Source organism: Falco naumanni, chromosome 9 (assembly GCF_017639655.2).
Source record: "Falco naumanni isolate bFalNau1 chromosome 9, bFalNau1.pat, whole genome shotgun sequence".
Taxonomy (NCBI): domain Eukaryota; kingdom Metazoa; phylum Chordata; class Aves; order Falconiformes; family Falconidae; genus Falco; species Falco naumanni.
Genome location: NC_054062.1, coordinates 23,971,506 through 23,987,827, shown reverse-complemented (window position 1 = coordinate 23,987,827; position 16,322 = coordinate 23,971,506). Strand labels below are relative to the sequence as shown.

At 37.9% G+C, this 16,322-nt stretch overlaps 1 protein-coding gene across 5 annotated transcripts in view; it reads right to left on the bottom strand.

The window, feature by feature from the left end:
• Positions 1 to 16,322, bottom strand: part of SLF2 (SMC5-SMC6 complex localization factor 2) — a 30,471-nt gene that overhangs the window by 7,200 nt on the left and 6,949 nt on the right. For all 5 annotated transcript variants that reach the window (XM_040605638.1, XM_040605640.1, XM_040605639.1 and 2 more), the window contains 13 exons: positions 15,815 to 15,872; positions 13,422 to 14,578; positions 10,526 to 10,608; positions 9,484 to 9,597; positions 9,045 to 9,212; positions 7,168 to 7,270; positions 5,611 to 5,686; positions 4,546 to 4,687; positions 3,986 to 4,094; positions 2,775 to 2,951; positions 2,111 to 2,208; positions 1,311 to 1,398; positions 687 to 809 (listed from right to left, as the gene is read on the bottom strand). In XM_040605638.1, the coding sequence (XP_040461572.1) occupies positions 687 to 809; positions 1,311 to 1,398; positions 2,111 to 2,208; positions 2,775 to 2,951; positions 3,986 to 4,094; positions 4,546 to 4,687; positions 5,611 to 5,686; positions 7,168 to 7,270; positions 9,045 to 9,212; positions 9,484 to 9,597; positions 10,526 to 10,608; positions 13,422 to 14,578; positions 15,815 to 15,872 (2,496 nt within the window). The remainder of the gene's footprint in view (positions 1 to 686; positions 810 to 1,310; positions 1,399 to 2,110; positions 2,209 to 2,774; positions 2,952 to 3,985; positions 4,095 to 4,545; positions 4,688 to 5,610; positions 5,687 to 7,167; positions 7,271 to 9,044; positions 9,213 to 9,483; positions 9,598 to 10,525; positions 10,609 to 13,421; positions 14,579 to 15,814; positions 15,873 to 16,322) is intronic.

Here is a 16,322-nt window from a genome sequence, read left to right as displayed (position 1 = left end):
CAAGGATGTCTACCCATCTGCCTAAACAACTAATTTGAAACAGTACATTCATATATTAGAGACATTTTGAAACTTTTAAGTTACCCAAGTAACCTACGAAGCCTTATGTATTTTAATTACTGAAAATTAAATTTGGTAGTTTGCTTTATTTTCCTATCATCTACATCCAGATCAAAGTACTTGCTAGGAGGCTCCATGACAGACTCAAATAACCACCAAACCAATATTCAATTTTTAGATGGATGGAAATGCTAAATCTTTCTAATACTTTTCTATGAGAAAAGATTCATAAAAGATTCATAAATGTCTTTCTGAAGCCTGCAGGTGAAGGTCTGGCTCAGCATCAGTTTCCATTGATTACATCAGAAGTGAGGGAGGATGGTCCTCTGATTACAGAAGACAGGAACTCAAGACATCCACGTGACTTGACCATTCAGAAAATCTATTTCCCTGTTCGTAAAACAGCCTAATACAGCTTCCTCTGTCACATGCTGCTTCTTTCCTTCCTCCATGACTACAATTAAAATTAAACATGAGTAATATTTTAATTATACAGATGCACAGCGAAATATGTACAGTTCCATGTACAGAACCCTCCCCAGTTAACAGAAATTAAAAGAAATATTCTCAAAATGTTAGGAGATGCATAAAAATACAAATGCAAAAGAGCACTATGAGCTATACACCTCCTGTTCTAGTTCCGTATGAAGGTGGTCTTCACTGGCATTCTGCTGCTCCAGTCCTTCTCTCATCTTCTTTAGTAAATTAGAAGGTTTCATGTACACCAGAAACTGATGCAGAAGAGACATCTATAAATACAAACATTAATAAATTGGTCTGGTTTACTGGCAACTGAAAATTGGAAACTGAGTGCCATTACAATATTATTTGCCCACTAAGACAAGAACATAAAAAGGGATTTTTAATTGAACTGCAAGTTTTCATGCTTTGGGTAATTTTTGACTATTCACAAACTGAAGTCTTTGTACATTGCCTCAGGAAAAGATCAGCCCTATGAAAACAGAGTGACTCTACGTGAACACAAAAGGAAGATTGAAAAAAGAAGCGTAGACCTCTTTCCAGTGTCAAAAATGAATGGTTAGACACAAAACCAATACTGTACTTACAAGCTGCAGAACGTGCAGGTTACACGTGTGCAAATATACTTCAAACACTAATCTAAACCAAAACCTACCAACTGGTCATTTTGCAAGGTTCTCAAAAATAGGCTTACAGTATTAAAACAAACAATAATACGTTAAGTTTTCTAAGCTTTCAAATTATACACACACAACACATACGTGCAGTACCTGCTTGTCACTGTCATCAGGTATTTCTATGTGCTTTTTATGAAGAAGCTTTGAAATGATCACTAGGCTAAGACGTCTTCTTACTTCCCTGAAAAACAATTAAAAAAATTTCTTTCCCAGAGAATTTCTTAAATCCACAGTTTCTATAAAGTATATGAGGTATTCATGGCTTCCCTAGACATAAACTTGCCTGCAACTATTAAACTGGATTTTCTGAATGTAGGTGCTATTAAACTAGTAAAGAGGCTAGTAAAATGTAAGTACCCTTATCTCATTGCAGCTTTTCTTCTGTACAAGTATACACTGCTACAGGCTTGCCTCCAACCCTGAAATTGAGGACCCAATACACTCTCCTCACTCAAATACCTAACAATTTAGCCATTTCAAAGACACAGAACTTGCAACAGACTGACACTTAAAAAAGCAGCCATGAATCGCCCAAAGAAAATTTAGGGTTTGGTCATTCAGACAAGAATTCAGAGTACATGATGGGTGTCAGAATCTGAAGTCATTAAGTCTTTACTATAGGGTACCAGGAAGTCCGCAGCCCAGAAAGCCACACATAAAATGTAAAATAATCCTTTTACACAGCACAGGTGATCAAGCAGCTATATATACACACACTAAGATCTGCATATACATCTGTAACATATAAGAACCCCCACACACCCTTTTTTTTTTTTAAAGGCATGTAATATATATTGCATTTATCAGACCCGAGCTTATACAAATAAATCAGCTGTTAACGATACAAATAAATTAGCTGTTAATGATGCTACATATTTCTGATGTTGTATTACCGTCCACACACTATCCAGCTAGGCACCAGCTGAACTAGCCACAGGAGATTATGGTGATGACTGGAGAGTTCACTCACTGCCAGGCACAGCTCAGGCATCTTTAAAAGAACAACAATTGTGATGCTGAAGAACAAATATGGTGGGCATTTGTTTTATTTGCAAAGAAGTACACATCTACTCTCTAGAAACATACACAGCATAAATGTTAAAAGAAACTGATGTAATAAGAAATGATGTGCATAAAGATATTTCTGCATTCCACCGGTAGTTAAGTCTGCTAAATACCATTTTACAGTAGAATAGTTGAGATCAGATTGCTTTTAATGACATTTTATCAGTTTAGTGCAATCATTTCTTCATATTTTCAGAGAGCCATATTAAACATACAGCTATTTTAGTAAATATAAGGTTAAGTTCAATACCACAGTCCCCTTGCAGAAGAGGACAGGCAAGCATAATGTCACGCAACAAAACCCTCTCAGTATACCCAACCCACCTCCTAAATCTCACACAAATCCAAAAGCTCTCAATTTTTTCATATTAGATTTTCAACCAGTATTTTTCTGATACATCAAGAAAAAATTAAAACTTCAGAACAGAACTTTCTTGAAAAGTCAGTTGCAGTTTCATGAACCTAGTACATGGAAATTACTTAGGAAGTTACCTTTGTATCCCAGTCTTTTATACTTATCAGAAGCTTTATGAAAAGGCACTGAAAATCTATCAAAGGAATTCGCTTTAACTGTTTCTCCAAGCTTATTTTAAATAGCAAGAGAAGCAGCAGCAATATTTCTTGATCAGTATATCCACCTTGAATTACTGTTGTACAGAAACCTAGAAACTTCAAAAGAAATAAAAAGCATTAAAACCTGAAATTCGTTTAGCTTGAAGTGTGATGAGAACTTGTTTTCCACCCTCACATCAAAATGTACCTCAAATGATATATAGTTCTTGCAACACTTGTAATGTTTCCCCACCTCCCAGTAGCTGTGCTTTTTTTTTCCTTTTTTTTTTTAATATATATGTATAAATGAGAACATAAATGAATCAAAGGATGTGTATTCTGTCTCTAGTGGAGATGCTCTGAATGCTTACTTGTGAACTAAGTGATTTTATAGTTTAAAATCTCTGAAGAAACGATGCTAGGATGATTCAGGTACTTCTAGAAGGAACTGGGAAATCAGTTATAGTCAGTATTTTTCCCATACAGCCTTTATTCACAGAGAACTAGCCCGTGAAGTGTGATCAGCACTCATTCACCCTATGGTCTCACGGGACACAGTGCATGCATCTTAACAGCTCACTTCACAGAACAGTCAGTCACAGCTGCACCTGCCCTCTTTGAGCTCCCACCTCATTCACGCAGTGTAGCACAGGGACCGACTGCACATCGAGAGCTGCACTAACACACTGAGGCAGCAAAAAAAAACCAACCACCCAACATCAACTGCCCTTCCCCTTCCCACTGCTAGTCACAGCTAGAAAAGGGAGGCAGCAGAACTGCGCAGCTGTGAGTGAAGCCAATGGAAGTCAGGAAACTAAAGTTTGCGACAAGCCTGCAATAATCTTTGCTGAATGTGAAGCTGAAACCCCCAGGATAGCACCTACTCACAAAACATGCCCAGGACTACATTCAGACAGCAGGGTTTTTGCAAAAAAAACAACAACAAACAAACCAACCCAAACAAACAAAAAACCAGCCAACAAAAAAACCCAAAACACAAACAAAAAAAAACCATCAACCCCCCCAATACAATCAAAGCCAAGCAAAAAAACCCCAAACCTCCATAACCAAAACCCCAATAAACCAAACCAAACCAAAGCATGCACCCCCCCAGATAAAAACCTCTCCCACACTAACTGGAGTTTTCTCACCTTAATGACATTAATTAAATTGTTTTCTGGTAGACTGGAGAAGGCTGGACCAGCAGAGGTTAGGTCTCCTCTTGGCTGTTGTTTACCCACTGTTTCTTGCATCTGACTTCTAATAGAAGAGACACTAATCTAAGCAATAAATCATCAATTTAAAAGCCCATAAAGGCTTATTTGCACCAAACTGAAGGAAAAAAAAAACCCTGCATGTTTCACAGTGCCTTCAAATCAAAACAGTCCTCAGCTGCAGAGCACACATATCTATCTCAACTTGTAAGCAAAATTACTTCTAATTCTGCCCAGCTATTTAGGCAAGAATTCTTGTAAACCTGCATTAGGAAGGTGCAGGACAAAGGACAATGCTCTGGTTTGCTGAATCCCTACCTGGCAGGCATTGTTTGAAGTTCTGGCTTGCTTACTCAATCATACTGAGCTGAGAATTTAAAGAGTATGGCTTGATGGAAGGCAGGGAAAATAAAGAAGAACCTTCTGATTCTACATTCTGAACACAGGGCTTGCTTTCACAGGATCTAAGCAATAAATATCAAAATAAAAACACTTACAAAATATCACGCTCGTTAAAGTTGGGCTGAAGATGCTGCAATGGAAAGAGAGATCGAAACGCAACACCCATATTGACAAAAACTGTTGACACATCAGCTAACGAAGGAATCCATGGTTTAGACTGTTCATCACTGATGGAAGCTACAAGTAAAAGACATGGAATGGATTAGTTTTAAATTTAGTTTTTAGCATTAGTTCCTTTTAAGGGTAATAAATAAGCTCTGCACTCTGCATCAGTTCTACCACCTTGAACTGTTCATTCAGAATCAAGCTTAATGCCAGCAAAGCACAAAATAAAGGAGGCTACATTCCCTCTCATAACAGCTCACAGTCTGGTTCCAAACAAGATTCAAAATATGACGTACAATTTGGATAGACTTGAGCAAGTACTTCAAGAGAACTATATTACTTTAATGATGCTAACTGGCAGGCTTAAATGAATTACTGACTTTGGATGGATCTGAATCAAGTGATGACATGGAGAATGAAGGAACTCATACTGGAGAAGTATTGGAGAGTATAGATGAAGGAAGGCAAAATACATAAGGCACGAGCAGCACTGTGGATTGAAGCAGATCCTTGGAAGTGTTTTTGTGCAGGTGTATGAGTCTTTTTGCTTTTGCCATTTATCTGGAAAGCAAACCATGCAGTGCTACACACTGGGTATGATGAGGTGAAAAACATCTTGTGGTCTTTAAGCTATGAAATTAATGTCTGTGTCTTCCAAAGTGAAAGATGCAAAGGACAGTAAACTTTTGAGCAGACTGGGCTCCTCTTCAGGTCAATTCTGTTTGTGAAATAACATAAGTGAATTTAAAAGGCTCTGTACAGATGCACTGCTTTGCAAATACATGCCAGGACCATATCCTGTGGTAGAGCTTGCACACACTCAGTGAAGACCAACTCCTATTATTTGTGCATTATGTAACAGAAGAGCCTAAATTCATGCCAGAATAACAGAACAGAGCCAAAGCCTTTTACTTCTTCCCCAATACCCTTCTATACTTAACAGAAGGGAAATGCCTTCATTCAAGTGGTCAGTTTTCCATCCTTCAAATACTTACCATTTTTTAGTGTTATCTCCATCAGTCTGTCTAAAATCTGGGTGGAAACACAATAGTCAGGATGAACAGACATCATCTATGGAGAGACAAGAAACTACATGAGTCAAAACACCAAGTTGCATGATGGCATCAATTTTCTTTTAATTAAAAAAAAGAAACCAACTCTGGTAAAATACAGTAAGAAACAGTAACAGAAAAGAAACCAACTGCAAAGCCTCTAAAGCAAGATACACCAAGGAGAACAGAGTATTGTGAATATTGATCATTTCAAGCAGTGCACAGATACTATGAATACTTTAAAATCAATTATTTGCAATATCATAATGCTGTAACCCCATGTTGAGCCTGTTGGTTCATAAGAGGGTAGCAAGGGTTAACAGAATGGAAATATCATATATCCCTTTGGAACTCGTTTGTATCTGTGACCAAATTAAACTCCTTGATGAGGAGCCGGGGCAAAAGAGTTAACTGCAACCTTTTCTGGTGATGGGCAAGTTGAACATATGCAATACTAAACCAAAACAATGAATTCTTAGTTTTTCACAGAACATGACTATGAAGCACAGTTCAGGTTTCCTCTAGCACTTCACTAACCCAGCAAAAATCTCCTTTTCTCTCTCAAGTGCTGGAGAGTTTCCTGCTCTGTAAGTGAGCTGAACTGGCTCACACTTCCCTCCTTACTAGAGGAACACCAGGGCTCACAGAGCGGTTGGTGGGAGGCAATGCTTTACTGCCTGGAGGCAAGAACACGGAGGAGCAAAATATTTCCCTTTTGGCAAAAGCAGAAAGCCAGTCCACAGGCAGACCATCTTTCTTTTTTGTTTCAGGCATAGTTAGAATGAGGCAAATAGTAACGGAGTGGAGACTGGAGAGGGGCATTTTTTTGTAAGAGAACAATGTAAACTTCCTGAGGATTTAATTCCTGGGGATAATACAAAATTTTGAAATTAAAAAAAAAAAAAACAACTTTTAAACAAAGAGTCTGAGGGCAAACCAAAGCAATCTAGAAAGCAGGCAGCCACCATATTGTCTTTGAGAATGACTCCAGACTTTTCCTGAGCCACAATGTGTATCGACCTTTTCAAAATTAACATTATGTGATAATACAGCTACCTCTAATGATTTAGAAGGCAATATATGCAGAAATGGTATTTTTGCACTTTTGCATACTGCAGTGTGTACTTTTTTTTAAAGGGTGGAAGGAAATAAAATAAACATTTGCTTGTGATTTGGCTCACACTATTACAACCTGCAATCTCTTCTCACCTAGCATGTACCATGCCTTTTTCAAATGCAGTAACATGTATCAAGATGGACAGGGACTGGCAGCTTTGCAGTCAAAGTGTAGATAAAAAGCTATCCCTAGTGTCTCACTCCCAGTGACAATCGAAGTATTTCAGACTGGAGAACAGAAAGAGTTTTTTTTTCTTTATTTAGAAGTTGTTAATCTAATGCAATGGATTCACAAAGTTATTCTGTATATTCCTGCCACAACTGGCTTCCAGGAAGAGTATTATACTTGGATGGCATATAACTGCATGAATAGTATAGTCTTACCTGGAAAAGCCACTTTAGAATTGGTATGGGACACAAGATACAACTGTAAGCAGAACTTAGAAAACCACTAATAGCTAAAGAAAGCTGCTGTGTTACACCAGAACTGTAAGACAAAGATGGGGTGGGGAAAGAGGAGAAAAATTAATTAGTGGTTGAACCAGCACCTTCACAAAAGTCTAAGAACTTCCCCATTCCTCAAACCATCATCAACAGCAACCAAAGATCTGAACATCCAAAACAGATGTTATTGTTATGCTTTTATGTGTATGAAATACTACAGAAATTAACCCTTTATTTACAACAACTATCTTTTTCTCCAGACCGCCATACTACATAATTTGGAAACATCCATATTATTAGAGAAAACCAGCTTCAAACAAACACTGATTTACACCACTATGCCTGTCTACACAGATAGGATGTTATGCTCAGTGAGATCAGTGAATAAGATTTTTAACTGTCCAATAGATTTACCAACACTTTTAGAAAAACAGAGAAAAATTTTGAAATTTTTGAAATAACCTTTTAAACAAAGAATCCGGGGACAAACTAAAACAATTAAAATGAAACAATTTAATCTCATTGTGCAAATTTGTGGGGTGCAAAAAGTAGCTGTTGGAAGAACAGAAAATATGTCATTTTTATTACCGATTTATTTTAGCTTTAGTCTTCTTTAGAAAATCAGGTATGTTATAAACAGCTGAATTACTGATACCTGGTTTCCCACATACCCCTTTAGTCTCCTCTGTTCCCAGTATCTGCTAAAACAGGTAGCTCTGCTGAGAGATGTGTCCTAACTTCTCCATATACCCTCTGTCTGAGTAAGGAGCTAGGAAGACATCCACATGCTAACTGGGCAGCCAGTACATGCCAGCTGTGCCAACTGGGCAGAATGCATAAGCAATTAAATCGTAATTGCCTTATGCAAGAGATAATTAATTTAATTCTCATTCCTCCAGTCACTGATTTACAAGATACTTTTGAAGCTTATAACCTTGTGAACTTCATAACATGTTAACAGAGTGGCCCGAAACCAAAGGACATATCACAAACACCACTTCCTCAAGAGACAAGGAGCCATCCTCCTCACCTTCACACACACAATAGCACATACACATGTATACAAAATCCTTTAAGATTAAATGAATTCTCTCAGTTTCATTGATGCAAGTTTGCAGTAAAATGTCAACCGAAATAACCAAAATTTTTCAGGATTTTCACTTGTGGTATTAGGCAAGAATTTGCCCAGTTATTTGTAGTCTGATGGCCTCATAAATATGCAATACAAATCCCTATGAGTTACAGAACAGTTGTTTATATACACACAGACACACTGTTAGCTCAGTGACTGAATCTAACAGATGTCAGAAATCCGGACTTTCCACAATCCTCATTAGGTGGAGCCCTAAGTCCCAGGCCAATTCAGGACTGAAACACGTAATAGTCTTTCAGCAGACATAATGCAACATTAGTAGGTCACAAATCATTCACCACAAGGTCCTCTTTCTGTCTTGGAATAGTTAAGCTTTTGTTTCTTCTTTCTCCTAACATTTCACTTCTGCATTTAGCTTCCACAAAGTGGTCAGATTACCAATAACAGGCCAACATAGTAGAAATATGGAAGAGGCCAGAACACCTTTTTTTTTCCCTTATGTCTCATTTAAGATGTTTTTCAAGAATTACAGAGGAGGAAAGAAGGAAGATTCAATTAAGAATTCACCGTTCTCTAAAGCTAACCTGGCAAGAAGAATTCCAGTCTTGCCTACTTAGTAAGACAAAGATCATCTGTATGCAAAGATACTATTTGATCTTAAAAACTGCTAACATTGTAGAAAATCATACAAGTAAACACAACAGAGCGAAGAGGATATTCTTACTTAAGAAGGAGCCTTTCTATAGGATTTTGGGGGATGAAGTGAAAATTCCTCAAGTCAAGGTTATGCTGATTGAAGATTTTCCCAGAGGTTGATAAATCAAATATATCTTCTCCAGGGGGGTAGTCAGGTATGGCATGAGCTACTACTGAAAATCTCTTTATAATCGCCCTGTAAAATTCAAAATTGCTTTTGTTAATTTAACACTGAGAGGCTATTTGTTGGTTGAGACAGTTATTTTCAGATGATGAACACATCAGCCTGAAGTGAAAGCTGAATTGTTAGAATACAGTAATATTGGAGAAAATCCACCCAACCCCAAAAGACAATAAAAATGGTTCACAGTAAGCGTATTAACAACAATGGATGGAAAGAGAGAGATTAGGAAAAAAGACTGAAAAAGTTAAGAACGAGATTTAATTGGGTTTGGAGTTGGAAGGACCTGTGTTCTTCTGAGAGATCTTCATCTCCACTGGCATCCTCATGTTCTCCATCCAAAGAATCAGATTCCTTTCCTTGCATGTCTTCCTGTAACCATCTTTCTAGTTCATCTACCCTGAAATAACAGTAGTGGCAGAACATATCATCACCATTTAGTATTTACAACAGAAGACAACAAAATTTCAGCGTGGAATATGATGCCAGGAGTCAGTAGCCAATTCGCAAGGCAAAAGCATGAGATGTTGTGCTGGTGCAAAAAACCAAACATCTTGCGATTCCAAGAAACAAAGTGGATGTTTCCCAAAACCTAATGAATTTCCAACAGCACAATCAATCACTCGTTCGTCAGCAACAAACACACTCAACCAACTTCTGACATATTTTTTTGTAATTGCACAAAACTTTCAATCTTATGTTTGATTTTTTAAAAACTTTGTTTGTTTTAGATTTCATACTAGTATTTTATTTGTTAAATGGTAGTAGTTATAAGAGTTGTTCACTACTCCATAGTCAGTCAGCCCATAGTTACTAGGGTCAAATGCTTTAAAACAGTTAAATGACACAAACATACCCACCGCCACCACTTGTCACTTTCTGCCCCAAAGATCCCTCGCAAGAACACTCATTAGTTCTGTTCACTGAACTGTGTGTAAGTACTCGGATACCAACAGGCTACACAAACTTTGGAAACTAAAACTGAGCTACAAATGCCTTTGAAGAAACTAGCACAGTCAGCCCACATAATGGTACTGTTTCATGCTGGACCAGCAGCTGCTAGCTGGCTCAGTGACCTATAATGAAGGCATGAGTGAATTTAGTCTGGCTTTTGAGGGGCAGACAGATGTATCACAAATCGCCCATTACCACTCGGAAGGAGTTTGTCATTCAGCTTTTACAGTTAAGCTGCACTTGTAGGTCCTGTCAGATGTATGTTGGTGGCATGAGCAGGCAAAGCACAGCTTGCTGCTACCCAAACTCCATCAGTAAACTTAAGCTTCTGCAACTCCATCCCAAATTTTTCAAAGCAGCTTTTAGAAACAAACCTTTTTGATTCTTCTTTCTCCTTCAAGAGATGTTCCAAGCTGTTCACATATGACACCTGGCTAACAACAGAAGGCTTGGAAAGCTGTAAATGAAATAGTAAGAAATTTTAAAAAATACCACAAGCTATCAATTTGTTCAGTATTAGACAATGAATACAATCAAAATACAAACTTCAAATTTTAATGATGTTTTACCCAAAGTTAAAAACTCAAAGGAGATCCTGAAAAACAGGGCAATTAACAGTTTAGGTTTCTCAGTCCCTTGACAATTTTGTATAATGGTCAACAATCTCTTGGTGATTAATTTAGAAATAACTGCTTCACGATGGATCTGAACAGCAAAGCAAGTCTCTGCTTCTCTCCCTGGGGCTGACCTCCAGCTAACCTTCACAAAGAGCATTAGCAATAGAATTATTCTACCTCACAGCTTTTTATTATCATCCAAGGGATTCTTGTGCATGAGACAAGAAATTCCAAGAATGATTTAGTACTTCTTTGTTACTTTCAGGAGTCCCTAGAGGGCAAAGCACCAGTATTTGCTAAATCACCTCCAAAATCATCAGACAAAACAAGGCTTCCAAAAAAAATCCCAATATAAACCCAAATTAAGAAGCTAATAAATAGAATTAAAACCCAAACAACTCACAAAGAAAGTCTTATCTGCTAGAAAATTAGTTTATTTTTCAGTAGCCAGCATTTTATTCAGCTACAAGCAGACAACACAGGTTTGAAATCATTTATGGCCATGATTCAGTTCTTTAGACAAGCAGTGCCCTTCTGACACGCCTTCTTAAACTGCAAACCTCTTAAAAGTGACAAAGCTTCCTCCTATGACCTCCTTTGTTTTAAGAGAACACAATTCAGTAAGAGCATACCCTCTCACTGGGCATTTTCTATCACCCAAAGGTAAGAGAAGTTAGTTTAAGAATTTAGTATTCACCTGCTAAGAAAACACCCAGTTAATACAGCATTAATTTTTGGTAATTAGATGTAGCTTTCAAATGTAACAATCAGCACGTCTTTGTCTGGGAAATCCTGTGGGAAAGCTGAAGACCTCTCACCTTAATTTATATCTGTTTAATATCTCTAAAATGACTGTTGAACAACTGAGGAATCAAGACTTTATTCCAATGTGCATGTACACGTATTTACTTTCTTACAAGACAGGAGAAGAATGCTAGCATATGCAAAACACAGTCATGGAAATTTTGGTTCAGTTCTTAACTGTTTTATTTGGCCATTGATTATGCGGAAACAAGATAGGCCAAATGTTCTGGTCACACACATGTTCCACAAACATTTGACCTAGGCTGCATCTGCTTACCAGTTTTAACCATTAATTACATAGACATGTTGGTTAAGATTGTGGAATATGTATGTAACCACAGAAGTCTGATCTATAACGTGCCTGCATAATGAATCATAAGGACAGATAAAATAATTATGGCTGTTCAACATCTGCCTACGGAGACAGTAACTCAGTCAACAAATGAACTGTTTCAGGGATTTTTAAATAGAGGAGAGGAGGACGAGAGTATTTATACGGGTATTCTCCTATTTGTTTTCTGCTGTAGAAAACAGCAGTGGGCTGACCCCAGCCAACAGCTAAGCACCACACAGCTTGTTCATTCCCCACCCAGTGGTGGAGGGGAGTGAATAAGAAGAGCAACAGCAAGAAACCTCATGGGTCAAGATAAAGAGAGTGTAATAAGCTAAGAAAGAGGTGGTAAGGGAGAAAAGAAAAAAAGCGATGCAAAGGCAATCACTCAGAACCTCCCACAAGTAGAAGGATGCCCAGACAGACGCCAAGTAATGGCTACATGCCAGACTCACTCCCCCTGCTTGGTCATGACACTATGTTGCGTGGAATATACCCCTTTCGTTATCTACAGCTGTTCAAGCTCTGTTCCCCCAGCTTTTGTTCACTCTGGCCTACTCGCTGCAGGGGCAGAACAGGAAGAGAAAGCCTTGACACTGTGCAAGTACGGCTCCCAATGGCCAGCAGACTACTCTCTTATTGACACTGCTATTGTCCAAAACACACACCACCATACAGCTGTTATGAAGAAAACAAACTCCAACCCAGCCAGACTCAGCACAACAATCTTTTTATTCAAATGCAGGCATTTCCAACCTTTGTCAGGAATGCCGCATTAGTCCTTACTGCAGGACTTTCCTAAATAACACTATATCACAATAAAACTTCAAAATTACTATACTTATTTGACAAGCTCTTGTTGAACAAATAGGCTAACTTAAAACCACACATCAATTCATCACAATATTCTGTAAACTGGGATTTAAACACTTCATCTATCCTTTGTGAACAGAAGCAATTTAGTTTTTTGAAATCCTTTCTAAAATACTTTCGATTTCCATGAAATTCAGCCTCAAAGAAAACATCACAGATTGAGAACTTGTATTTCTGACAATCACAGACTGTGACAAGGATATATGACTGGTCTAACATACAGATGTCTTAACATCTAGGTTAATTTCCTCTAGTTACCCTCAACTCAAAAATATTACCTGATCAGGAAAATGAAAACATTAGACCCCATACATCTTTTAAATGTAACCTCCTGCCTTTTTCTTTAGGGGAGGGCAGAGGAGGGCAAAACTGGAATTCCTAAAAGCCACTGAAGAGCCTGTGGCTAATGCAAGCCAGCTACACAAACCATCTTTCAAACACTCCAAGGACAAGCACAGTAAGCAGCACACCCTTTCTCTGACTACCTTGCACTGTACAGCATAGGACTCTTCAGATGAGTATCCAGTTTTGCAGGCAAGTAACTCTTCAGTTTTCATGCATTATAAATAATTTTTTAAATCATATAAAAAATACAACATAACAAAGCTGATACAATACTTTTTTGGGGTTTTTTTAGCCACTTACATGAAGATTCAGTAATGGATTCATGGTGTCCTGAGAAGAGCTGTCAACACAAAATTCCTCCATTCCTGTCTGTGGCTTGGGACTTGAAGAGAGAATTTGTTGCAGTGACACGAATGCTACTTCATCATCATCATCATCATCTGCATCAGCTAGACTGCATTCCAAACTGTCATCTTCACTATCAAAGCTGATTATTGATCTTGCATTCAGCTTGGACTTGTTTGTACAGGTGCTTCGAACCTTTACCTCTCCTGACAGTCGTGAGGACATACGGCCGCTGTCCATACACCCTTCTTTAAAAGGCAACAAATGCGGAACACTTTCATCAGTCTCTTCTGAGAGTGCAAGCTTCCTAGAGCCTTCCACTAAACAAGAATCAGAAGCATCTTCTGAAGTCGTGTCTTTTGTTTTCAAAAAACTTTTCCTGGACTGAATATTGTTAGCTTTATTACATGCATGTCTTTCTGGTATTTTCCCATCTTGCTCTTTCTTAGCATCCAATACCTGAGAGAAGCTAGCATTCTGGAGATGAGATTTCACACCTTTTGTTTGTGTTAAGTGGTGGAGAGAAGGCAACACAGTACTTATTTCCTGAGAAAAAGGAAGGGACTTTTCCAAGAAACAGTATGAGTTAGCCACCTGCAATTGATTCTCTTTGGTATCCACAACAGAAGTCTGGTTATTTTTACCAGGAGTGCGTACAGAATATGAAGATGACAAGCCTACAGCGGAGCAATTATTTTTCTCATTTTCATCACTTGAATTGAGGTATTCCTCTGGAAAAGTAGAGTCACGTCTAGGTAGAGCAGTAGCCTCCTTTATTTGCAGAACATCACCACAAGTAGACTTTAAAATACTTTTTACAAAGTCAGACTTCTTATTTTTGCATTTTGCAGATGATCTACTAAAAGCAGGGTCATTCAAACCTGATACTTTAGATTGATTTGAACTGTGTGTATCCATACTTATGGTAGCATGTCTTTTTTTCCCAGGAAAGTCTATTTGTTTGGATTGCCCAAAACACATCTTAGATCTAAGGCAGCGTGAAGGAATAGATCGCCTCTTCCGCCTACCAGTGGCCATCTCAGATGATGTTCTCAGTGCATTTGGAGAAGACCCCTGATGTTTTGAAACCTGCTTTGGCTGAGAGGTATCATCTATGAAGTGTTTAAGAAAAAAGCAAACCACTGTTGTCATGTTTAAAAAAACCCTAACTTTTATATTTAAGTCAACTATGACAGAAATTTTTATCAGAAACTACAATACTTCCATTCTGCTTGAACAAAGTGAACCATGACTAAGATTTAGCTGATACTGTGCTGTTATCATTGTAACTAACTTAGAAATTAAATCCTTTACTTTAAAGCAGCTCAGTAGCCACCATAAAACACTTTTCCTATACACTAGAATTAACCAGTCTTTGGAAACAGACAATAGCCCAGTTGAGGTATGGGACTGGAAGAAAATTTCTGTAATTACCAATTATGGTTATAAATAATGAACATCATGAAAAGTATTTTGAAAATACTGCAGTAATTTTAAGAGTGGTCATAAAAAAAACATTTGGAATAGAAAGAAATCCATTTTCAGTCTATGGTTCTACGGTACCAGAGTCTGCCCTCCTCACCATGTTTTTCTGCTTCCTGCCTTCAGCTGGCACCAGCACCTGGACACTTCATGGCAAACTACTTCATGGAGCTGATGTGGCTGAGAACTTCCCAACTCAATTTTCAGCCAGATCAGCTCCAAAAAGCACTGGCCAAGTCCCACTGCTAGCACAGGCGGAAAGTGAAGCACAGCGGCAGAGAGTCTGACAGGTTTACACAGCCAGGGACCCACAACATGGGAATACTCTCCTTGGTTTGGGTCATCCCTCCTCTTTTTTTTTTTTTTTTTGTTTTTAAATCATCCCACTGACCTAGCTCAAGCTTCTAGTCGTGTTATATTCAGTTCTACCTACTGCAGAACAAAATTATGTGGTTAAAAAGGAAAAAACCCAAAGAATGGCAGCTAAACTTTAGCGTTCAGTTCAACAAGAAAGTTCTTTTTGGATTAAGCTGAAAGGCAAAATTTCTTAACCACCACAGTGAATGTGGATGTTCCAAAATGCAAGGGAAACCATAAAAATAATCAGGGATTAAGAACTTAAGACAAAGAAACATAATGACATCTAATTAAGTTACAATCTGTAACAATTTTCATTAAAATCCCAAATTACTTTTAAACCTCTTCAAGCTTGCCATATATTAGAAATAACCTTCACTATACAGCAGTAATATTTTTTTGAGAGAAAACAGGAAAACATAACTTCAAGGAAAAAAAACATTGAAAAGAGACAATAAGTGATGAAACTGATCGTTTAATTAATTCCATATTATAAGTACTGCTTCTACCTGAGGCAGTCTCCCTTGGACAAGAATGTGGTACTTTTCTTAAAGGACGTCCATTTCCCTAAAAATAAAGACGGAGAAAATAAAAAAGTTAATCACATACTTTTTAAAACCAGGTTGTTGATATCTTGAGCAAAGTGCTGAATCCAGCACAGACCTAGTTACACACACACACAGAAATATGGTAATATACTTAAATTTCAAGACAAACTTAACACACAGCTGCAAAGATCTCAACAAAAAGACTCTCCGCAATCTGAATTTTACATCTTTTCTTCAGATTAGCTTCCTGTTGTAAATCTCTCCACTTTTAGGGCCATTAGCCACTTGTGCCCCTGGGCTATATGGCAACATAGTCCAGCTGACTTTCCTCAAACAAGTCATTAGGAATTTAAAGTAACAAAATGACAGAAGACACAGACAAGCAAATAGAGGAACAGGTGCTAAGGAGAAAAGGAAACACAAGCTAAACAATCTTTTTTGTTCCATTCTTTGCACATTATGGACGCAA